This window comes from Monodon monoceros, unplaced genomic scaffold (assembly GCF_005190385.1).
Source record: "Monodon monoceros isolate NGI ecotype Baffin Bay Population unplaced genomic scaffold, NGI_Narwhal_1 Super_Scaffold_12, whole genome shotgun sequence".
Lineage (NCBI taxonomy): Eukaryota > Metazoa > Chordata > Mammalia > Artiodactyla > Monodontidae > Monodon > Monodon monoceros.
The window spans coordinates 83907723-83928442 of NW_021703768.1; the positions used below are offsets into that span (position 1 = coordinate 83907723).

At 33.6% G+C, this 20720-nt stretch overlaps 1 protein-coding gene across 11 annotated transcripts in view; it reads left to right on the top strand.

The window, feature by feature from the left end:
• PPIP5K2 (diphosphoinositol pentakisphosphate kinase 2) overlaps positions 1-20720 on the top strand; it is a 75430-nt gene that overhangs the window by 30273 nt on the left and 24437 nt on the right. For 8 of the 11 annotated variants that reach the window (XM_029217444.1, XM_029217447.1, XM_029217449.1 and 5 more), the window contains exons 12-21: positions 425-500; positions 584-693; positions 1416-1501; positions 3876-4001; positions 4241-4362; positions 4634-4816; positions 10091-10232; positions 10836-11059; positions 17021-17148; positions 17718-17832. In XM_029217444.1, coding sequence (XP_029073277.1) covers positions 425-500; positions 584-693; positions 1416-1501; positions 3876-4001; positions 4241-4362; positions 4634-4816; positions 10091-10232; positions 10836-11059; positions 17021-17148; positions 17718-17832 — 1312 coding nt within the window. The remainder of the gene's footprint in view (positions 1-424; positions 501-583; positions 694-1415; positions 1502-3875; positions 4002-4240; positions 4363-4633; positions 4817-10090; positions 10233-10835; positions 11060-17020; positions 17149-17717; positions 17833-20720) is intronic. The other 3 variants (XM_029217446.1, XM_029217451.1, XM_029217454.1) reach the window with 1 other exon arrangement.

The window sequence follows — 20720 nt, forward strand, 5'->3', positions numbered from 1 at the left end:
CATCTGAAAATTACTGTAGCAATATCCATATATGGTCATCATCCTGACCTAGCTTTTATTTATTATTGTAAATATTTAGTCTTCTGTTATTATTCTCTTACATTGCTTTCTGAGAATCATTAACTTCTCAACCTTCTAGATGAAAATTAGTAGAATGAAACTTTGTTACTTCTTTTCAGTGAATCTAGTGATTATTAGTTTGATATGGTTTAGGAAAATACTAAGTTTTATCGATCAAAGTAGAGGAGCAACATCGTATAGTGAAAGAGGGCACACAGTGTTTGAAGTCCATAGACCCCAAGTCCCATATCTATTATTAATTATTGTTTTAGTCCCATATCTATCATTTATTGTAATTATTTGTTTTAGTTTATAGAGGTAATATTGTTGCAAATGCCTAACAGTGCTCTGTCTTTCTTATAAGATTCTTTGATCTTTTTGAAAAGTGTGATGGATATAAATCTGGGAAATTAAAGCTCAAAAAACCAAAACAATTACAGGCAAGTGCATCTGATTTCTTGTTGGGTTTTAAATTGCTAATCGCAAAGTTACATAAAAATTCAATTCTTTATTTATTTTACAGGAAGTGCTGGATATTGCACGACAACTTCTTATAGAGTTGGGACAAAATAATGATTCTGAAATTGAAGAAAACAAGTCAAAACTTGAACAACTTAAGACCGTGTTAGAGATGTAAGTATCTTTTTGAAACCCATAATTTTGGTAACTACTTATAGTGCTTTTTTTAATATGTGTGACTTTTCATGTTAATTTCCTTCACAGTTTTATCTTCTTTCTCTTTATCACTGTAGCTGAGGAGAAATTAGTGGAAATCTAACAAGAACTTTATTTTCACCAGTGAGAAAAGAGATTGTATTGAAGGTTCTGTTTTAGTTTTAATTTTGATGAGAAGATCAAAAGAGGGTATCACATTTAGATCTTGTATGAAGTACTACTTAGGATGAAGGCCACATTGCTAAGTTAACCACAGATTCAGTGCTGTTTAAGTGAAAAATAATTTTGAACTATGTTTTAATCAAGTGAAATTGGTACCACCAATATTCCTCTTATAAACTTTATTTCTTTGACCACTTAAAATCGTTTTTTCTTTTATTTTTTTAAAGACACATACATTTATGTTTTTGTATGTTTATATACTTTGGCATCTATTCAAAATTCTCCAACTTTTATAGAGAAACTTTATTGTATTTTTATTTTTAACGTGGTTAGAATAATTACCTAGGATACAGATTTTGTGCTAGGATATTTTGAAGAATTCAGCAAGGTAATTACAAATAGGAAGCATTAATATGTAAGATTTAGCTTTTGTCCAGGTGGATTTTAGTTTTTCTTTAGGAGGTTGCATCGCATGCTTATTGAATATTGTCTGTTCTGTTTGCCATTTTATTTTTCAGGTATGGCCATTTTTCTGGAATAAATCGTAAGGTCCAATTAACCTATCTCCCTCATGGTTGTCCTAAGACATCTAGTGAAGAAGAAGGTATGTCACTATTAATGCCCATTGTGTTTTATTTATATGTAGGGACTTACTACTCGTTGTTGATTACCTTTGTAATCTTCTGTCTAATAATTTAGGGGTTAGCATGCTGAATAGAGGAAAAAGAACATGGAGTTGTGTTAACTATGCCTTCTATCCTTTAAATAAAAGATGTTTTACGTTTTATCCTTTAGGTAAAGGATACCTTTTATTATTTTGAAAACTGTCTAGGACTTCTCTTTTACTCTTCTGAAAGCTTATTTATTTATAACTAAATGTTACTTAATGGGTCCCTATCCCATACAGGGTATACAGGAAGAAAACTTAAGAAATATGAAAAGACTGTTTAAAAAAATACGTAATCACCATGTTTCTAAAATAGATATTTTTCTCCACCAATAAATCAGAATAAGCATTTAAAATTAGTCTCCTAAGAGCAGTGAGCACAAAAGTTCATTTACTTTTCAAAAGAACAATGGGCAGGGATTGGGAAGCCATTTTACAGAGAAGTGGAGATGCCCAATACAATAATGATAATAGTAATAATCAGTCTTGCCTATCACACTGGCAAAGTGTTTTCTTATTTTCTTCTTTTTCAAATGATAATAAAGAATGCTGATGAGAGTACAATGTGACAAGATTTCAGTTTACTGGTAGGATTGTAAATTGACATAACTCTTTTTTTTTTTTTTACTTTGTTTTATTTATTTTATTTTTGGCTGCATTGGGTCTTTGTTGCTGTGCGTGGGCTTTCTCTAAATGTAGCAAGTACGGGCTACTCTTCGTTGTGGTGCACCAGCTTCTTATTGCGGTGGCTTCTTTTGTTGTGGAGCACGGGCTCTAGGTGTGCGGGCTTCAGTAATTGTGGCTCGTGGGCTCAGTAGTTGTGGCTCGTGGGCTCTAGAGCTCAGGCTCTGTAGTTGTGGCACACGGGCTTGGTTGCCCTGTGGCATGTGGGATCTTCCTGGACCAGGGCTCCAACCTGTGTCCTCTGCATTGGCAGGCAGATTCTTAACCACCGTGCCACCAGGGAAGCTTTGACATAATTTTTTGAAAAGTAATTTGGCAATATATATCAACATTTCAGGGGACTTCCCTGGCAGTCCAGTGGTTAAGCCTCCACTCTTCCACTGCAGGGGACACGGTTTCGAGCCCTGGTCGGGGAACTAAGATCCAGCATGTTACACAGTGCAGCTGGGGGGAAAAAAAAAACCACTTCAGAAATTTTTCATATGCTTTGACCTTAATTCTACTTGTAAGAATCTATCCCAAGGGGGTAATCAGCTATTGAGGGAAAGATTGTTCTATAGGGATATTCACAGTGGCATTATTTATAGTAGCAAAAATTGAAGTAATGATTATTTTAAATGCAAACAAATTTGATTATGTTGATCTTTATATATTCTAAAATTTGATATATTGCTCTTGTCACACCTTGTGATTAATAGCAACACAGATTAATTTTCTATATTTTGATGTTTATATCAAAAAAAATCCATAAACAACTATAATTAACAAGTCAATTAATTACCTTTCTATAAATGTTGGCTTGCATGATAAAGCACATACAGCTACTAACTAGCCCCAGGGGAAAGGGTGATTTTCTATCACTTTTAATGAATCATCAAATTCTTTAGTGCTTATAGTGCTAACTTTTAAATGACCTTTGTTTCTGTAATCCAGCACAGATCTTAGGATGTGATAAAGAGCAAGTCAAAATTAAATATAGAAACTCAGACCTCCCCTATATCTGAGAATATACTTTGGTCTGGAACATACAGATTCTACAACTCCAAATTTAAAAAGCTATTCTTGGCTATATTTTATTGTATATCTCACCCATAAGTTTAAATTATAATAAATATTAAGCTCTGTCATCTCACATCTTGAAAGTTATGCAAATCACTGATTACTAATCATAAAAATGTGTATATCTTCTTCACTTCAGATAACATTAACTTTTATGTGACAGCACTGCAGGAGGCTCTTAATATAAAGCCAAGATCTGAATCCTGTCATCAAGGAGCTCTTAATCTAGTATATGTAGTACAACTAAATACATTGGGCAAATACCATTGCTCTCATACCACTGAGAGCAGGGAAGGGAGAAATTTCCTTTTAGAGAACTGGGAAAGAGCCTTCTTTCTAGAGTGTGGGAGAGATTTTGAAATTTTAGTAAGATTTTAACAGGTGGAGCAAGGGGTATTCCTAGCAGAAGCAACAGCCTACAAGAAAGGTGTATTTAGGGAAGAAAATAATTTCCATAAGGGCCATATTCCACTGCAGAAGAGACACAAAGAAAAAAATTAATCTTGAAATATGTCTGTTTAGAAGAAAAAACCTTGACATTTGCTTTATTCATTCACATGTATCTTAGACAGCCGAAGAGAAGAGCCATCCTTACTTCTGGTTCTAAAATGGGGAGGAGAACTAACCCCTGCAGGCAGGGTCCAGGCTGAAGAACTTGGAAGAGCTTTCAGGTGTATGTACCCTGGAGGTCAAGGTAAATCTTAGAGTTTCTTTAATTCAGTTAAATTCATACAGGCTGGGTCCAGGCTGAAGAACTTGGAAGAGCTTTGAGGTGTATGTATCCTGGAGGTCAAGGTAAATATTGGAGTTTCTTTAATTCAGTTAAATTCATACATCATATTTTCAAATCCTAATTTTGAGATGTTATTAAATATTTATAGAAATACAGTGAGGTAAAAATATAGCTTAAGTGATTTGAGGATTTATTTTCAGGAGATTATGCAGGATTTCCTGGTTGTGGTTTACTTAGATTACATAGTACCTACCGACATGACCTTAAAATATACGCCTCTGATGAAGGACGCGTCCAGATGACTGCAGCTGCTTTTGCAAAGGTATAAATAAATGTTTTTTAGAATTATTAGAATTTTCATCTAATATAGCATTTTAAAAGATTTTTACTAAGGTATTATTTTAATATTCTAAATTTGAAACTTCTAACTAAAGCCCTGAAATGGCAATGACAAGTTGCATTATTAATAAAGTTTATTGTAAATAGTAAGCTTACACCTTGTGAAATTCAGCATGTAACAAGATAATTATTAAGATACCTTCTATTTTGCATACTAATTCTTAATCTGTTTTGGCTTTATTTTATGTATTTAGGGGCTATTAGCTCTAGAAGGAGAACTTACACCCATTCTTGTTCAGATGGTGAAAAGTGCAAACATGAATGGCCTTTTGGATAGTGATAGTGACTCTTTGAGCAGTTGTCAGCAACGTGTGAAAGCAAGACTTCATGAAATACTTCAGAAAGACAGAGATTTTACTGCTGAAGATTATGAAAAGGTGGGTCTTACCAAACTCTTGCATTGTCAAATATTACATGCACATACACATAGAAAAGTGCATAAAATGTAAACTTAGAGCTTATCATATTATAAAGCAAAGAGTTATATAATCAGTACAGAGATACAGAACGTTGGAACAACTCTAGCCTCTGTGTGTCCCTTCCCAGTTGCAGCCCCTTCCCTATCTGCTAGAAATAATCACTATCCTAACTTTTTATAGTCTTATACCCAGCGTGCTTATTTGGCTAAGTATGTATCTGTAGCTACCATAGTCTCAGTTTGGGGTATTTTTTAAGCTTCATGTAATAGAATGTTTTCTTTTATGTGTGGCTTCTTTTTCTCAGTGTTATGTTTGTGAAATTCATCCATAGTTTTGAGAATTTTCAGAATTTTCATTTCTATGTAGTATTGTTTTCAGAGGTTGGCAAACTTTTTCTGTAAAAGACCAGATAGTAAATATTTCAGGCTTTGGAGATCACATATAGTTGCTTGTTGCATATGCTTTTCTTTTTTAAACCACCTTTTAAAAATGTAAAAACCATTTATTAGCTCACAGGCTATCACAGGTCATGTTTGGCCTAGTTTGTTGATCCATATTCTATTTTATGAGTATATGCCAATTTATATATGCTTTCTAATATTGTTATAGTTTGGGGCTGTTATGCTAATACTGCCGTGAATATCCATATATGCCTCCTAGTGCATATGAGCATATGTTTCTCTTTGGTGTATTCTAGGAGTGGAAGTGTTGTGCCCCACAGTGTGCTAATATTTCGATATTAGTAGATGTCAAACTGTTTTCCAAAGTCATTGAAGCAATTTATACTCCCACCAGAAGTCCATGGAAATTGTTATTGCTCTACATAGTCTCTATTCTTGGTATTTTCAGACCATTCAATTTTGCCTATTCTGAAGGTGGATGTATAGTAGTACCTCACTGTGGTTTTAATATTCGTTGACCATTTAGGTATCTTCTTTCATAAGGCCTGCTCTTCAAGTCTTGTCCTTTTTTTCTACTAGTTGCCTGTGTTTTTCTTATTGAATAGTAGAATTTCTTTGTATATTTTGGATATGAGCTCTTTGTTATGTGTTCTAAATACTACCATCTACTCTGAGCCTTAATGATTTCCTTTGATAAGCAGAAATTCTTATTTTCCATGAATTTCTTTTTTTTTTTTCCCATGTATTTCAAGGTCAATTTTTTCCTTTATGTTCAGTGCATTTTAATGCATTCTTTATAATACCTTTTTCTTTTTTTTTAATTTATCATAGGTTTAACAATTAAACCTGTATTTTATTTTTATATATATATATTTTTTTACATCTTTATTGGAGTATAATTGCTTTACAATGGTGTGTTAGTTTCTGCTTTATAACAAAGTGAATCAGTTCTACATATACATATGTTCCCATATCTCTTCCCTCTTGCGTCTCCCTCCCTCCCACCCTCCCTATCCCACCCCTCCAGGCGGTCACAAAGCACCGAGCTGATCTTCCTGTGCTATGCGGCTGCTTCCCACTAGCTATCTACCTTATGTTTGGTAGTGTATATATGTCCATGCCTCTCTCTCGCTTTGTCACAGCTTACCCTTCCCCCTCCCCATATCCTCAAGTCCATTCTCTAGTAGGTCTGTGTCTTTATTCCTGTCTTACCCCTAGGTTCTTCATGACATTTTTATTTTTCTTAAATTCCATATATGTGTGTTAGCATACGGTATAATACCTTTTTCTAATGTGGGGTCATAAGATATTCCCTTATATGATCTTCTAAAACTTTACTGTTTTTCCCTGCACATTTATCTACAATCTAGCTAAAATTGACTTTTGTGTGTGCTATTAGATAAGGATGTCAAAATTGATGTTTTCCCCCCAACCATATGTACATCCAGGTGTCTCAACACCACATACTGAAAAGACCATCCTTTCCCCACTACTCTGTAGTGCCAGCTTTATCATATGTGTGTTCTCTGTTTCTAGAACGTATTCTTTTGTTGACTCTTGGGCCATTGAATAAGATCTCCCAAATCCTACATGGGTCCTTCTTCAAGTTCTTCTTGGCTTTTCTTGTATTTCCATATAAATTTTAAAATAACCTGGCCTAAAATCCTGTTGGAATATTGATTTAGATTGCATTAGATCTATAGTTTGTGAAAACTTACATCTTTAAAAAAAAATTTTGTGTACTTGTAAACGCTCCCTCTAAAAAGGTTACTATCTGTTGCTGCTATGTACAAATAGTTTTTTTAATATTGACTTTATATGTGTCAACTTTATTGAACTTATTTATTAACTTAGTAATTTATCTGTAGATTAAAAAAAATCTTTTCAAAGCATATCCCCAGGTTTTTGTCTTCCTTTCCAGTTTTTATGTTTTTAATTCTTTTTATTGCTTTACATTAATAGCTAGTACCATCAAAGTGATAGTAAATAGAAGTGGCTTTTCTGTTTTTGTTTATATTCTCAAAGGGAAATCTTTTTAACACTGTCCATTACGTATGGTCTCTGTAGATTTTTTTTAAAGCTACTCTTCTTCAAAATAAGGAAAATCCATTCTACTCCTGTTTTCTTAAGAGGTTTTATCATGACAAGTTTTTAAATTGTATATTTTCTTATCTGTTAAACATTGTATGATTTGGGGGAGAGGCTACCGTGGTTCCTAGAATAAGCTCATTTAAAAATATATATATATATATCACTGGTTTGGGTTTACTAATATTTTTGGTTAGGAGTTTTACATCTGTGTTCATGAGTCATACTGACCTTTACTTTTTTATTCTTGTTGTCTTTGTCTGCTTTCAATATCAAGATTATGCTGTTCTCATAAAATTAATTAGAGAGTCCTGTTTGGGAGGAATAATTCATGTATATATGTTTCAGTAAATGTTTGGTAAAATTTACTGGTAAATCCCATGGGCATTTTCTTTATGGGAAAGCTTGTAATTGTGGTTTCCAGAGTAATTTAGTAGTTTCCATTTATTATGTCTTGTGTCTGTATTAAGTTACATTCTTCTAGAAATTTGTGTATACACTCCTCTTAAGTTGTTTATAATGTCTGCAAGATCAGTAGAGATATTCCTTTTTGTTTCGTAACATTGTACAGTGTTCCCCCCCTTTTTTTTTCCTTGATCAGTTTTGCCATAGTTGATCAGCTTTATTAGTCCTTTAAAAGAACTGTCTTTCAGATTTGTTGGTTCACTAAATTATGCACTTGTTTTCTATTTTATTAATTTTTATTGTTTAATATTTTATTCCTTCTACTTCTGTAGTTTTATTTTGCTCTTTTTCTAATTGTTAAAAACTAATGTCACTAGGTGGATGCTTATTAACTCATGAATGTTCAATCTTTTGTAAAATACACACTCTAGGCCATAAATTTCCCTTTATGCACTGTTTTGACTGTATTCATAAATTGAGGTTTATGCCATCTGGGACATTTTCTAATTTCCTTAGTGATTTCTTTGATCATATGTTATTTAGAAGTGTACTTTTAAAATTTTCAAACCTATGCATTTTTAAGTTATATTTTTGTTATTTCTAACTTTATATCATTTTGGTAAAAACAAAAATTCTTGCTGATTTTTTTTTGGTCTGTTTTTTCTTTCTTTACTGTTGTGTGTTAAAATTTCCCACTATAATTGTGGATTTTTCTTGTCTTTGTAATCTCTTAAACCTTGCTTTACATGTTTTGATGTCATGCTATTAAATGCATACAAATTAAGAATTGGTATATTTCAATCAGTATTTTTGCCTCAAAATTTACTTTGAGATTAATATAGCTAAAACAGTTGTTTTTTCTTTTACTTGGTGTTTGTACAGTATCTTTTTTATCTTTTAACTTTCAGTCTTTCTGAAACTATACTTTTAGATGTATCTCTTAAAATCTGCATATAGATTTTTAAAAAATTTGTCATGAAAATCTTTGTTTAGGACAATTATTTCATTTATATTATAAATTACTGAAATTTGTATATGAATCTATTATCCTTTTAAGTGCTTTGTATTTATACTGCCTATTTTTATTTTTCTCTCCTTTCTTGCTTCATTGGAATTGGTACTTTTTATTTATTTATTTCCCTGGTAGTTTGAAAATTATATTTGATTTTACTATTTGTTTTGTCACTACCCAAGAGATAACAATAGGCTTCTATGACATCTGCAAATTGAATGTTTACATCATGCTTTTATCCTCTTCCTGGACAGAGCAAGGACTCTAGAACTAAAGTGTTTTTCAAACTTACTTGACTAAGAATCATCTGGGGTCTTGTTAAAAATGCAGACTCCAGTTTATCCCTTTTTTGAACCCTAAATGTAGAGTTTACCAGAGTTTCACCTTTGAAAATCCTGGACTTCACTTTTTTTGTCCTGTTAACCTAAAATGATATTAAAGCTCTATTCTTCTTCTCTGCTGTCTATTCAGAATCAACAGATGTCTCCAATGCAAAAACAGCCTTAAAAGCCAGTATCACTCTCTGGATCTCTGACCAGAGAGTTTGGTTTCCATAATTCTTAATAATTCTTAATATCTTATCTCTCAGATACCTTAAAGCAGAAGTATAGAAGTTCTTTGCCCAGGATTTTTACTAATCTTCAGTGGTTAGATTGGCCTAAACTACCTAGTTCACCATAACAAGAAGTGGAATTCCACTTTACATTTTTTATATTTATACAAACTTATTTGATGGGGTTAAATTACTTGCCAAGCAAAGTTTCAACAGTGAAAATTGAAACTATTTGTCATTAATGGCTTTTGTTGACTTGCCGAAAATCTCATCACAAAGGCATTTACATGGTGGTTAAGAGCACAGCTCTTTAGCCAGATTACCTGCTTTTTTAATCTCACTCTTTGCATACTAGTGGTTTGATCTTAGGGAAGGTGCTTTAACCTCTGTTAAGTACCTCATCTGGAAAAAGTGATGAAAATAATAGTCTCGAGGTTATTCCATGTCAATATATGTCAAATGGTTAAACCATAGTTGCAAATACCAAGTGAATCAGCAAAATGTCTGCAAAATATTAGAATAAAATCTCCTTGTAAATTAGAGTACTTCTATTAGATTTTCCCTGTGGATAATCTAATGTTAGCTAAGGTTTAGGATTTTTTTAACATGAAATTTTGAGGTTTTTATTTCCTCCTTGATCTTATTTCTGTATTTTGGGGGTATCTTCATTTGTAGTTTGAGTTATTCTGCAGCTACTGGAAAATTTTGTATATTGTTCTCTTGGCCAATTGAGCATAACCAGATGTAAAAATATATACTCTATTCATTTGTAGCTTACTCCATCTGGAAGCATTTCTCTTATCAAATCAATGCATTTAATTAAAAATCCTGTGAAGACCTGTGACAAAGTGTATTTCTTGATACAAAGTTTGACTTCTCAAATCAGACATCGAATGGAAGATCCCAAATCATCAGGTAAATATTTTGTTTTCCTTAGATTAGAAAACAAATAAAAGGCACTATCCAGTTGCTATAAACATTTTTAAATAAGATGTGCCAATCATAAAAAATTCAAGCCTTTAATGCTATATTTAGCATTAGATAGGTATGTCTAGGTGTAATTTGAGTTAGTATATATCCAGCAAAAGAATAATAGTGAAGTTATAATTGCTTTTATCTGTGGTAGCATGAAAGGGATAATAAAACATTTTTATTTGGTTAATTATGTAGCATTACTGTACAGTTCAGCAGCAAATAGGCAGCATAATAAGAAGGAGCAAGCAATAGGAAGGTGATCAGTGCTCTGGCTCTGAGACTAGCTTAGTTAATAACTTGGGCAACTAACGTATGTAACATATGGAAGGTCTTCTATAAAACCAGTTCCTAACCCATGTATTTATACCTTTATTCAAGTCTACAAAATATATGGTTGCTAATAGTATATGCCTATGATAACATTTCCTAGCTTGTTAACAATTTTACCTTTGATATTTAAGAAGTTTCTAACTACCAATTTTTAATATATATTCTTTATCTGATTTTGAAGTTTAGTATACTAAAACTGTTATGTTGTTTTAGATATTCAGCTTTATCATAGTGAGACCTTAGAGCTCATGCTACGTAGATGGTCCAAGTTGGAGAAAGACTTTAAAACAAAGAATGGAAGATATGATATTAGTAAAATCCCTGACATATATGACTGTATAAAATATGATGTCCAGCATAATGGTTCCTTGAAATTAGAAAACACAATGGAATTATATAGGCTTTCAAAGGCATTAGCAGATATTGTTATCCCTCAGGTAAGTAATTCCTACATATCAATTTTCTTGTACTGTTATATAGATACTTTTAAAATGTCTATCAGTGGATAAAAGATAGTTGGTTTTTGTGTCCCAGTAAGCCTATAATTTTAAAAAGGAAAGTAATTATGAATTTATATTTTAAACTTTTTGTTACATTAAATCATTGTTTGATTTTTTAATAGTTTATAGTGACTTTTTAAAATTTAAGAATTGATACTCTTAATAATAATATGCTAACAACAAACAAGACAACTGAAAATAGGATGGGATAAATCACTTAAGTATTTATTGGGCATTTATTGTGCACCTACCAGCTCTGTGCTATGGGAATGTGTGCAAAGTGGGAGAAAAAGGTAGTTGTGTCCCTATATAAATTTTGGAAGTTTTTTTACTTTATGTGGAAGTATTTTGAAAATAATATTTAGAGGCCAGGATTTAAGTAGTTATTTGTGGGGTGTGGTAGAGGTGGAACGGGGGGCCTTATCATTATAGGAGAGTAAAAATAGAGGTGTAACCAAAATTCAGTTAACTGAAATATAATTAAACAGAGAATCAGATGATAATAAAGAGACAGGTGACAAGACAAGTTGAGATAAGAAATGTGTTAGAAGAAAACAGTTGCAGATGCCCTTTGGAGAACTTTTTTCAACTCAATTACCAAAAGATCATTTGGACATTGTAAAAGGGAGATTGGAGTAAATCACACATTCCAACTGTGAACCAAAGTTAAAAAGCAGGAAAAATGAAATACAGTTGATTTTTGACCAATGTACGTTTGAACTGTAGTGCGTCCACTTATACGCAGATTTTTTACAATAGTAAATACTACAGTACTGCATGATCCACATATCCACAGTTGAATCTGCCAGGGATGCAGAACCACAAATAAGGTATTCTCGAATTTTCAGTGGTGTGCAGGGTTGGTGCTCCTAACCTCCATGTTTTTCAAGGGTCACTATACATGAAAAGTGTAAAGATTGTATATAAAAGTAGCCTCACTTAAAGATACTCATATATAGAAAACAGTGGGGAGGTTCCTTAATAACTAAAAATAGAGCCATTTTATGATCCAGCAATTCCACTCCCATATATCCAGAAAAGATAAAAACTCTTAATTCAGAAAGATACATGCATCCCGGTGTTCATAGCAACACCATTTACAATAGCCAAGACATGGAAACAACTGAAGTGCCCATCAGTGGATGATTGGTTTAAGAAGATGTGGTGTGTGTATGTATATATACATATATATATCTCTCTACACACATATATATATACATACACCACATATACATACACACACACCATGGAATATTACTCAGCCATAAAGACAAAATATTGCCATTTGCAGCAGCATGGATGGACCTAGAGAGCACCATACTAAGTGAATTAAGTCAGAGGAAGACAAATATTATATGATATCACTTGTATGTGGAATCTAAAAAATAATACAAATGAATCTATATTAAAAAGTGGAAACAGACTCATAGACATAGAAAACACTTATGGTAAGGGAGAGGGGGAATGATAAAGAGTATGGGATACACACCGCTATACATAAAATAGATAAGCAACAAGGATTTACTATATTCTCTCAAGAATTTACTATATACTAGTTCTCAAGGAGAACTATATTCAATATCTTGTAATAACCTATAATGGAAAATTATCTGAAAAAATATTGGGTTGGCCAAAAAGTTCATTTGGGTTTTTATGTTATAGAAAAACCCGAATGAACCTTTTGGCCAACCCAATATATAACTGAATCACTTTACTGTACAATTGAAGCCAACACAATACTGTAAATCTACTACAATTAAAACTATACTTCAGGACTTACCTGGTGGCACAGTGGTTAAGAATCCACCTGCCAACGCAGGGGACATGAGTTTGATCCCTGGTCCGGGAAGATCCTACATGCTGAGGAGCAACTAAGCTCATGTGCCACAACTACTGAGCCTGTGCTCTAGAGCCCGCAAGCTGCAACTAGTGAGCCTGTGCACTACAACTACTGAAGCCCACGTGCTCTAGAGCCCATGCGCTGCAACTACTGAAGCCCACGTGCTCTGGGGCCCACAAGCCACAACTACTGAGCCTGCGTTCTGAAACTACTGAAGCCTGCACGCCTAGAGCCCGTGCTCTGCAACAAGGGAAGCCACCATAATGAGAAATGCATGCACTGCAATGAAGACCCAGCGCAGCAAAAAAAAAAACAAAAAAAACTCCAGTGTCCTTTTCCTAATATTCACAGAATATCCAGGAAAAACTAGAGACTTAAAAACTGGGAATTCAGGCTGCACAACTTACCTATAAGTATTTGTGTACATGTTAAAGTTTAGCTTATTCTTTCAGCATGAAAGAACAACTATTTATTTGTTTGGTCAGTGTATATGATGTAGACAGGTTTAAGTATATGGTATAAATCAGTGATTTGCAAATAAATTCTCTTTAAAAGAGGATAAAAATATCTCATACTGCAAGAATATGTCTTTGGGCCTCACTATAAGAAACATAGACTTAGAAAACAAGGACTTAGTCTCTGACAACATCTTTCATTTGCTAAATAGAAGTTTTATTCTGCAAAAGAGGCTTTATTTTACACAATAAAAAGTTGTATTTTTATAACAGATAAGAAAAGCAGACATGTAGATGAATGGAACAGAATTGAGAGCCCAGAAACAAACCCGCACATATATGGACAATTAGTTTATGATAAAGGAGCCAAGAACATACAATGGAAAAAGCATAGTCTCTTCAATATAGTATTGGGAAAACTGGACAGCCACATGCCAAAGAATGAAACTAGACCACTATATCACACCATACACAAAACTCAAAATGGACTAAAGACTGGAATGTAAGACCTGAAACCATAAAACTAAAAGTAAACATAGTATGCTCCTTGAAGTTGGTCTTAGCAATATCTTTTTGGATATGTTTCCTTGGGCAGGGAAACAGAAACAAAAATAAACAAACAGGACTATATCAGACTAAAAAGCTCTGTACAGTACAGTAAATCATCAACTAAACGAAAAGACAACCTACGGAATGGGAGAAGATATTTACAAATCATATATTCAATTTGGGGGTAATATCCAAAATATATGAAGAACTCATACAACTCAACAACAACAAAAAAACAGCCTGATTAAACAATGGGTAGAGGAGCTAAATATTTTTCCAGAGAAGACATACAGATTGCCAGGAGGCTCATGAAAAGATATTCAACATTACTAATTATTGGAGAAATGCAAATCGAAACCACAGTGAGAGATCACCTCAGGCTTGTTAGAATGGCTGTTATCAAAAAGGCAAGAAATAACTAGTACTGGAGAGGATGTGGAAAAATGTGTGGTACACTGTTGGTGGGAATGTAAATTGGTGCAGCCACTATGGAAAACAGTATGGAGATTCTTCAAAAAATTAAGACTAGAACTACCCTATGATCCAGGTATTCCACTTCTGGGTATTTATCTGAAGAATATGAAGACTCTAATTCGAATAGATACATGCACCCTGTGTTCATTGTGGCGTTATTTACAATAGCCAAGATATGGAAAGTGCCCATTGATGAATGGATGGATGAAGTAGTATATATAATACAATGGAATACATAAAAAAGATACAGTCTTGCCATTTATGGCAACATGGATGTACCTTGAGGGTGTTATGATAAATAAGTCATTCAAAGAAAAACTAATACTATATGATTTCACTCAAATGTGAATATTAAAATTTTTTTTAAATAAATGAACAAACCAAGCAAAATAAACATGTATTTATAGAGAAAAGAGTAATAATTACCAGAAGGGAAAGGGGGTGAATTGAGTAAAGGAGGTAAACTGTATGGCGATGGGTAGAAACAACTTCTGGTGTTGAGCATACTGTAGTTTATACAGAAGTCAAAATATAATGTTCGCATGAGACATGTTATAAACCAATGTTACCTCAGTAAATTAAGTAAATAGTAAAAGAGCCTCGATGGTATGATGGAAGATAAGAACATCTAAAGATTATATTTGTTATTAAGAGTCTTAATTGAGATGGCACACATTTATTGAAGTTTGAAGATCATTTCTTTGGTGATTGTGTTATGAAATGCAGAGGATTCTTTATAATAGCATTTGCAATATAAAGTCCAATGATACTCTCATTAAATATCACCATATAATAAGCTTTCAAATATCTTCATCTGTTATTTTAATCAGTTCTTTTTGTGGAAGAAATAAGAGAACTTGGGTATCCAACAATTAATTATTTGGTCCTAGTTGGTTATGGCAGCTTGCTTTTTCAGCTCTACAAAATATGTCACTGTTTTGAAGGGAAAGGTTTTTTTATTATGAAAGTAATATATCTTTGTTATAAAATATAGATATAGCCAAAAAAAAAAATCAGTATGCCATTACCAACTAGAGAAAAACATTTCACTGTTTTGGAAAATTCTAAAAGGCCTTTTCCCTTAAATTCATGGATAAAATTTTTTTCATAAATTCGTATATATGACAAATGTATTCTTTGCAAAAATGGAACCAGGAAATGCATACTATTTTATAACCTGATTTTTTTTTCTTGGCATCAAGAAATTTTTTCCAAATCAGTAAAGCTAAATATACTTCATTTTTCCTAATGGCTGAATGATGTGATGTAATAATAACTATTTAACCAATTTCTCACATTTGGAAATGTGGATTCTTTTACTTTCTTTCACTCTCCTTATACATATGTCTTCTACATACAATCAAGAAGATTTCCAGAACTCTTTTACCAGTTTTGTTACAGACCAGCAGTGTATGAGAGTGCCTGTTTCATTACACCTTGCTAATAACAACAGAAAAATTTCCTTTGATGATGTTAATTTCAACATTTTCCTTTTGTTTACACATACATACACAATTGCATACATATTTCTTTTCTTCATACCAATTTCACAGTCATCTATGTTGGTGAGATAATTAACCAACCAAGCTTTTGTGTTTAAGGTAAATGACCCAAGAGTTTCCACTTTCATACGTCTTCCATCTAATTGATCAGCCTTTTCTTTATTAGGCAGTTTTGAGATTTATTATCCATACTAAAGTTTTGCCATCTGGGAAGTACCTGATAACAGCAAGTAGCCTTTAAATACAGGTATCCCAGAAGGAACTGGGAGAGAAAGAGTGTGCTTATTTCTTCCCTCTTCTCTACTCTTCCTTCTTTCCCGCTCTGTCCCTGCCTTCCTCCGCCTCCGCCCCACTTTCTGCCCTCTTCCTCTTATACCCTCTCTTCCCATCTACACACACATCACAGATTTTTTTCTTATATCAGGTCATTTTCTCATCTACCCCTTTGAACTGTAATTTTTATTATAATTCTTACAATTACTATGTTTTCTTAACACTTTGGATTGTAATTCCTCATTTAATTAACTTATAATGGTTATACAGCTCATTAAGTTTGATAATTTCACGGCATTTTCGGCTAACCACTAGTTAAAACCTTTACAGTATTGGCCAAAGGCTTTTAAATAATTTGTTAACCTTTTTAATCTTTGACATTCAAATAGACAAAAATTTCATGGTTTCAATTTATATTTCTTTCTGTATGTTTATTGACTATTTGTTCTGTGCTTTAGTGTTTGTGCCCTTAATCCATCTTTCTTTTAGGGTTGTTTTCTACATTTAAAACCTGGTTGAGTTGAATACTTTTCATAAAGATTACATTCATCCATTCATCCTGTCCTCTTTAGAAATTAGTTTCTTTTTCATTTACACCAAAATAAAATTCTTTAAATTACACTCAATACTTTGGGGAATAGTGTACTTGAAGTTGCAGAAATGTAAACTAGGAACACTGTATAATGTTCAAAAGATGCTGAATAAAAATACTTGTCGCTCACTAAAATTCTTAAATTTAGTAGTACCTTTATTGGAGTTCTTTATTATTATACCCTTTTTCTAATGTTGTGTATGTTCTGCTCAGGAATATGGTATAACTAAAGCTGAAAAACTGGAGATTGCCAAAGGCTACTGTACTCCTCTAGTTAGAAAAATTCGCTCAGATCTTCAAAGGACACAAGATGATGACACTGTAAATAAACTCCATCCTGTGTAAGAGACTGTACTGGTATTTAAGTCTATAGGCATCTGTTTTTGCATTCTTCAAATCTAATTACTTTTTAATGTTCCTATGGCTAAATCACTTGGCACACTGTGGAAATAAATATTACCTAGGTATTTCTAATAGTTAACTTCCAACCAAGGTTCTTTTTGGCTCCAAATTGGAGAAAAAGCTGAGGCAAACAGGGAAAGAGGATGTGTGTTATCATTCACATGTGATCATCAGTGATCATCCTCATTCAGCAGCATTAACATCTGTGAGCTTCTTTAGTGCTATGACCTCTTTCACTGTTAATAAAGGTGCTTAAATAACCTATTTACAGTGAACTTGACTAATATTAATGCTTCTTTGACTAATCTCAGTGGTCCCAGTTAGTTCCAGTTATCTTCATGTTAGAGGAATACCTGCTAAGATAACACCTCAGTTGTTATTGGAAGAGTGATAGATTTGCTTACTATGTTCTTTTACTTCTAGCAAGATGAAATGCCATTTTACAAAATAATTTCATTAAGTTTTAACTGCATGGTTACGTTTTAACACTGTCTGCTCCTTACTCTAGGTATTCCAGGGGTGTTCTGTCACCTGAACGTCATGTCCGTACCAGATTATATTTCACCAGTGAAAGTCATGTACATTCTTTACTGTCTATTCTTCGCTATGGTGCCTTATGTGATGTAAGTAGGATAAGTTATATAAATCTATTTAACAAATATGTGTTATTGAATTTATAATCGAATCACTAACACCGTTTTTTACTGTGCAGTTTTTAATAATTCATTATTTACCATCATTTGTCAAGGGTCTACTTTATACCAAGCACTCTGCTAGATGTTGGAGATAATGACATGTTCTCTTACCTTTGGAGAAGATCCATTTAAGCAAACAATAATACAAAATATTTTAGGTAATGTTACAGGCCAGTGGCAGTGAGATAAAGAGAAACTGATGAATTTGCATTATTTAGAGGTTAGAATCAATAGGACTTGGTGTTTGGTTGGACATTGTGACTCTTATTTACTGTTATGTAATGAATCATACCAAAGGTTACTGCCTTAAAACAACCACAGTCATTTTATTTTTCTCTCTCATGGTTTAAAGGGTGACTGTGATCAGGCAATTTTGCATTGGGCCTCTCGTGATGTTGCAGTCAGACAGTGGCTCGGGCTCAAGTCATCTCACAACTTTCTTCTCATGTCTGGTGCTTGATGCACAGAACATAGCAGCTGAGTTCCAAAAGTGAACTTCCTAAAAGAGCAAGGAGCAAGCACAAAGCATTTTTATGACCTAACTTATGAAGTTACGTAGTATCACTTTTGCTGAGCATTTTTGGAGGCAGTCACAGAGGCCCATCCAGGTTCAAGGGGTGAGGAATAGACCCATATTACTAGATGAGTGGAGTATCACTGTCACTTACTTATTGTAAGATGAATACTTGGGATTGGATGTATTTTGGTGGCCATATTTGGAAAACAGAGTCTATCACAGTATGTCCATTACCCACACAATCCATATTTCTCCCTCATGCAAAATTCACGTAATCTCTCCTCCAGTATTCCCTCAGGCTTATCTATTATAGCATAAACTTGACATCCAGGATCTCATTATCTAAATCAGGTCCAGGTGTGGATGGGACTCCTTGGGGAGAGCTCCTTGAGTGCTCAGGAGAACTCAATCTCATTTCAAAGACCTATGAACTGAAGATACCAATTGTCTGTCCTTCATACATTTGACATACAGTGGTGGGATAAGCATAGAATAACTGCTGTAGATAACCTTTTCAAAAGAGGGGAAAACAGAAGGTACACCATGGTCACTGGTCCATAGCAATTTTGAAATCTGCCTAGGTACTTACTGCCCATTCCTTAATTAGGGCTCTGTCATACTGCCAGGGAGTTGTTTATAATGGTTCATGGCTTCATACTTTGGGTTCTTAATTGCTTCATCTAGGTCATCCTTCCTTTTCCATAAAAAGTAGCTCACATTTGCAGCTAAGTAGTTTTCTTTAACCTGCTTCCTGTCCAAGGAAGTTTGGGGATCCAAAGGTCTGTTTATTTTTAGTTCAAGATGGTATAATTTAAAAAACAAAACAAAAAGGAGTAATTTATAATCTACTTTATTAAACAGTTCACACCCACAAATCTTAAGAATAAGCCCATTTTTACATTGGGCTCCCTCTGTGTCTACTGAGGGATAGTACTCAGCAGTCCTTATTGCTTAATAGTGAGTATCTGAGAGACATGCTAGTATAATCCTGAGCAAGTCTTTGTGTCTTTGAAAGGTCTGTGAGCCTTAAATCTTTCTGAAGTCTTAGCAAGTGTTTTTACAATCACACCCATGTTTTCATGACAGATTCCTGCGTTTCTGTTCTTCCTGGAAGCCACTTTTTAACTATAGCATTTTTTGCTGTCTGGAGAGGCTAGGAATGAGAAACAGTTTTATTTCTGAACTCTGCAAGTCTTGGCTCCTTTAATTAACCATTTTCCTGTAGTTTATCTCCCTCCTCTCAGTTCATCACAGGTAGTGAGAAGAATCTTGGTGACCTTTTGAGAATTTTTCCTAGAATTTTTGGTAGCTAGCTCATTGAGTTCCACTGTCTGCAGGCTACAGTGTTTCTACACTTTATGCCACTACATAACAAGGGTTCTTTTTCCTATAGTTTCCAGTAAGATTTTTTTTTAACCTTCCTATAGTCCCTCACCAAAAACCTCCTCAGTGCCCTTTCAGGCTTTCACTAACACTCTCTTTTTGAGGCATTTTAACTTTCACCAACACTCTCCTTGAGGCCCTTTCTTTGCTTACAGGTGTGGAAGGTAAGAAAGAAAAGAGAGTCAAGAAAGGTTCCCATATTTCTAACAGGATCATCTACAAAATTACTCATCATTCACTGATAAGTAACACTTGGGGGAGCATCAGGCATTAGAAGGAAAGTAATGAGGTTAGATGGCTTGAATTTGAGGCACTAGTAGGCTAGTCAAGTGAACATGACCAGTAGTATGTTTATATGTAAGGCTAGAGGTTTGGGTTAAAGGTACAGAGTTGGTAAGCCAACATATTAATGATGGCTGAAGCAGTGGCTATTAATAAGATTCCCAGGAAGTTTGTATGTGAAAAAATAAAGAAAATGATGTTTTAGAGATTGGCAGTGGAAGTGATAACCACACAGACTTAGAAATTTTAATATCCCCTTTCTTTCTCAGTACACTCAAACCACAAATTATCTAGAATACAATGTCACTTCTATCATATATCAAAAATATCTTTTCAGCCATCTCCAAACTAGCAAAAAATAAGAATTAAAAAACTTTTTATATGTATATATATATTAGCATATACATTTATGCACATCTATAAAAAAATAATCTTTAAAAGAAAATGAATTCAACTTTGTTTTCTTTTGTACTTTTTAAAATAAAGGGCAGTCAGTGAAATGTATGAAGATTTGGTATATGTCTCCTGATTCTTAATTTCTCTTATCATTGGGCCTTGATGAATAGTTATTATCAGAGTTACCCTAAGACTATGTAAGTGTTCTTTTCCCATCAAATTTTCCAATTCATATGTT